A 4,403-nucleotide genomic window follows, 5' to 3' on the forward strand; every position below is an offset into this window, starting at 1 on the left:
CGCTCGTCGCCATAAGTGGGGCGCCCAGGCAGTGTGCGGGAAAAAACCAGTGCTCAGGCACCCTGACTAGGGCGCCCAAGCGCCCTGCACCCCATAAACTGGCGCCCAACGCCCATAATGGGGCGCCCAACAGCCCTGCGTGACCTCCTGTGCTCCTTTTCTAATGCTTTAACTGTCCCTCTTGAATTCCAACTCCTTGATACTTTTGCTCTTCTTCCAAATCATACTAATAACCTACAAAATCAAGTGAAATTAGTGATAAAATCATCAAGTATACCCTCTACTCACTTATTCACAAAACTAAACTAAAAACATGAGTTCAAGCAAGCTTCTAAGTCCAAAAAGGGTTTATTTAATATCAAAATTGAATCACAGATAACGATATTCTCAACCGTTATCACAACCCCAAACTTGAAACTTTGCTTGTGCTAAAGAAAAATGTAACTTGGCTTAAACAAAGTAATCATACTACAATGGTCTAGGACACCAAAAAACATTTTCCTCTAGGACAAGTAAATCACTCATGTTTGCTCATCATAGAAAGATTAGTCAAGATATAATGATGCTTTAGCCAATCAAGCTTCAACTATGGTGGTCACAAAATCAAGACATACATAACAGATGCAACAACCTTATGAATGATTACCAAGTAGACATAATGTTACCCTATGTGCATGGAACTATTCCTCACCAAAGACAATGTTTCACTCAAGCACTCAAAAGTGTTTCACTCAAGCACTCAAAAGTGTTTCACTCTAACTCAAAGGTGTATAATGAGGTGACACTATTACACTCTACCATCGCAATGTCACATGAATCAACTTTGTCTTTCATTTAACCACATTTCAAACACACTCACAAGCAAGTTATCATCACAAGGACTTTTTGTGGCTTGTATGAGGCTAGGCTAAGAAGAAAATTGGTTTTTCTAGACAACAAAATCCTTGAGTTAAGAGAGTGCGTAATTCATTTATTCACATTAACAATCAACTCTCTTTCTTCTTTTCTGTGAGAAACCAATCTTGAACTTATTCCCAACTTTACTTTCATTGAGCTTAACCTTTTCTTTTCTTTCTTTTATTTTCTTTTGCTTTTTGCTTTTGCTCAATGCTTTTTTTTAATGAATTTCACAAAGTTCTTTCCAGTTTCTCACAACCCCAAACTTGAACCATTCTCCATTACCACATACATATACTCTACTCAACTCAAGGTAAGGATTTCAAAAAGGATATTCAAAATTTCAAATTTAGGCTCAAGGTTCAAAGGGTAAAGAGAAACATTGTTCTTTGTTATGTTCACCTATTGATATTGGCTCTAAAGGAGAACAAAACATGGCCTTGATCATATGTAACAAGCAAGCAAGTGATTCAATCATAGAAAATTAGGCAAAATCAATCATGCTTCCAAAGCAATAGCATTCAATCAATCAAAAACTCTTGAGCCCAATCTCTTACAGGTTAACTCAAGTTCCACTATTTCATAACATTCTACCTAACATATTAATCCCAGTTGAAATCATGCATCTGTTTTTAACAAAACTATGAGCAACCACCATCTATGCTTAAAAGCCTCACCAATCATTAACTCAACATGCATCATAAAACAATAAAGCAAACACAAGAATATTACTCATCACAAACAGTTTATCACATTATACCCAACCATTGCATCACAATTCATTAAACCAAGTACATAACAACAAAATAAACACAATTCAAAGAAACATAAAAATCCTGATCCAACAGCATCCATCAGTAGATGCTTTCATCTGAATCTTCCAGCATCGGTCAGTAGATGTGAATCCTTCTCATCAGTATCCATTAGTAGAGGCTGATCTTTCTCATCTTCATCGGTATCCCTCAGTAGATGCCATCAGTATCACCCATCAATAGGCGCTTAATCACATAGCATCCATCAGTAGATGTTGAATCTAGTAGGATCCATCAGTAGATGCTCTCATCTGACTCATCCTAGCATCTATTAGTAGATGTTGTCATTGTTGCAAAGCAAAATCAAATCCACACCACACAAATAATCAATTAAAAAGAAAAAGTCCGAAATTGGGTTGCCTCCCAATAAGCGCTTGTTTAACGTCACGAGCCTGACACCATTAAGCTCAATCTGGATCTTTGATGTTGGTGTTCCTCCTTCCTTCATGAAACCAACAAAATCTCAACAATTTTCTTGTCACCAACTTGACTCTTCTAGAGTAAGGATCATCAATCTCAAAAACTCCCTTTGCTTTAATATCCTTGATAACCCATAACCTGTTCTTGAATTTCACCAGTGTGTCAGGTTTGGGTTCATTACTTTTCACTTCAGGGTGTTGGTGAACCAGTCTTTCTTCCTTCTCTTCGTCCTCTCCTTCCACTTTTATAGAGAAACAGCTAAGTCCCTTTTTGACCAACTTGACAGGTTTTTCATCTGTTGTTTTAAGACTAGTCAGCTTTTCTTGAATTGGCTACCTAGCTTCAAAAACATTGAAACTTACCTCTCTCTCTTGGTCCTTCAATGTTAAAACTCCATCATCTACATGAATGACAACCTTAGTTGTCTTCATGAATGGTCGTCCAAGGATGAGTGATACATCTGCATTTTCCTCCATCTTCATCACTACAAAGTCCACCAGAAATTGGAGTTTATCAATCTTCACCACCACGTCTTCTACCACACCTAAAGGTATTTGACGGACCTATCTGTCAACTGAAGCATCATTCTTGTTGGCTTGACTTCAAGACCACCAATCTTTTCAAGCATAGATAGGGGCATCAGGTTGATGCTAGCCCCTAAATCAATAAGAGTCTTTCCTATATCATAGTTTCCAATGGTACAAGGAATGATGAAACTCCCCGGATCTTTAAATTTTGGAGGGAGAGTCTTCTGCATAATATCATTGCAATTGCCCTGCACTTCAATTGTTTCCTCATCTAGATATTTCTTCTTCTTATTGAGGAGTTGTTTCATGTGCTTCACATAAGCACTAATTTGCTGCAGTGCTTCACTCAAGGGCATGGTAATCTCCAATTGCTTGAAGATCTCCATGAAACGCCCAAATTGTTTCTCTTTTTCAGTCTTTGAAAAGCTTTTTGGATAAGGAAGGGGCGTCTCAATTATTTTCTCTTTTTTTCTCTCATCCTCTTCTCCTTTCTTTTTCCTCTCATCTTTCTCAACTTCTTTTCTCTCAGCCTCTTTTTTTTCTCTCTTTATTCATCTCTTCTTTTTTCACTTAACTAAGCTTTTTCTTTTCTCTCAACTTTTCTCTCATCTAACATCGTGCCACTTATAGTCATAATGGCATTACACTCCTCCTTAGGATTAACTTCAGTATTAGCCCCAAAACTCCTGTTAGGCATCTCCTCCAACTTCTTAGCTAATTGACCAACCTGTATCTCTAAATTTCTAATGGCAGCTTGAGTGCTTTTGTGATCTGAGATTGACACTTGCATGAACTGTTGGAGTGTTTCCTCTAGCTTTGTAGTCCTGTCAAATAAGGAGGGTTGTGGTTGCCATTGCTGCTGTGGTGGTCTATTGAATTGTCCAGTTTGCCCTTGACCCATGCTTGGGTAAGGTTTCCACCCTTGGTTGTAGTTACCTTGGCAGCCTTGATTACCCATAAAATTGACTTCTTCTTGGGTAATAACTTGCATGGCGCATTGTCCATTGATATGATCTCTACCACACAACTCACAAAGTTGATGTTGAGCTTGAGAAACATTCTGCAATTCCTTTGGCAATTGAGAGATTTTCTTCATTAGAGTCTCCAGTTGTTGAGTCATAATCTTATTATGTGCCAACAGAGCATCTTGAGATTACAGCTGTAGAACTCCTTTTTGGTGTAGTTGAGTTCTTTCACTATGCATCTCATTATCATTTGTAGCCATATTTTCAATCAAATCATAAGCTTCCTCTAGAGTCTTGCACTTGATATTACCTCCAGTTGAGGCATCTAGCATCAATTTAGTTTGTGAGCTTAGACCTCCAAGGAATAGAATGACTAATGTAGGTTCATAAAAACCATGAGTATGCGTCTTTCTCAGCAAGCCTTTAAATCGGTCCCATGCTTGACCTAATGTTTCATCCATGCCCTGCCTGAAAGAAGAAATTTCCTGCTTACCTTTGTTCACCTTTGACTGTGGGAAGTATTTATTCAGAAACTTTGCAACCACAACTTCCCACTCAATAAAACTGTTTTTTGGAAAAGAGTTCAACCACATCTTAGCATTGCCTCCCAAAGAGAAAGGAAACAAGCTCAATCTAATAGCTTCATTTGGCACGCCATTGATCTTCATAGTATTGCATATCTCATTGAATGTGGTCAAATACTCATGGATTTTCATGTGCTAATCCATTGAATTGGTTGTTCTTCACTAATAGAATCAAAGCAGGCTTCATCTCCATATTTG

At 38.0% G+C, this 4,403-nt stretch overlaps 1 protein-coding gene across 1 annotated transcript; it reads right to left on the reverse strand.

Annotated features, from left to right (window-relative positions):
- Positions 1-2,673: 2,673 nt before the first annotated feature.
- LOC124829675 (uncharacterized) lies at positions 2,674-3,042 on the reverse strand. The gene has a single exon (XM_047303231.1). The coding sequence runs from the start codon at positions 3,040-3,042 to the stop codon at positions 2,674-2,676; it is 369 nt and encodes a 122-aa protein (XP_047159187.1).
- Between the last annotated feature and the right edge of the window lie 1,361 nt (positions 3,043-4,403).

The sequence above is a fragment of the Vigna umbellata genome, chromosome 8 (genome assembly GCF_029865625.1).
Source record: "Vigna umbellata cultivar VRB3 chromosome 8, Vumbellata_1.0, whole genome shotgun sequence".
NCBI lineage: Eukaryota > Viridiplantae > Streptophyta > Magnoliopsida > Fabales > Fabaceae > Vigna > Vigna umbellata.

What these genes read in the sequence shown, in the direction of transcription:
- LOC124829675 (XM_047303231.1), bottom strand. Translation starts at nt 3,042, where the DNA reads ATGGAGATCTTCAAGCAATTGGAGATTACCATGCCCTTGAGTGAAGCA.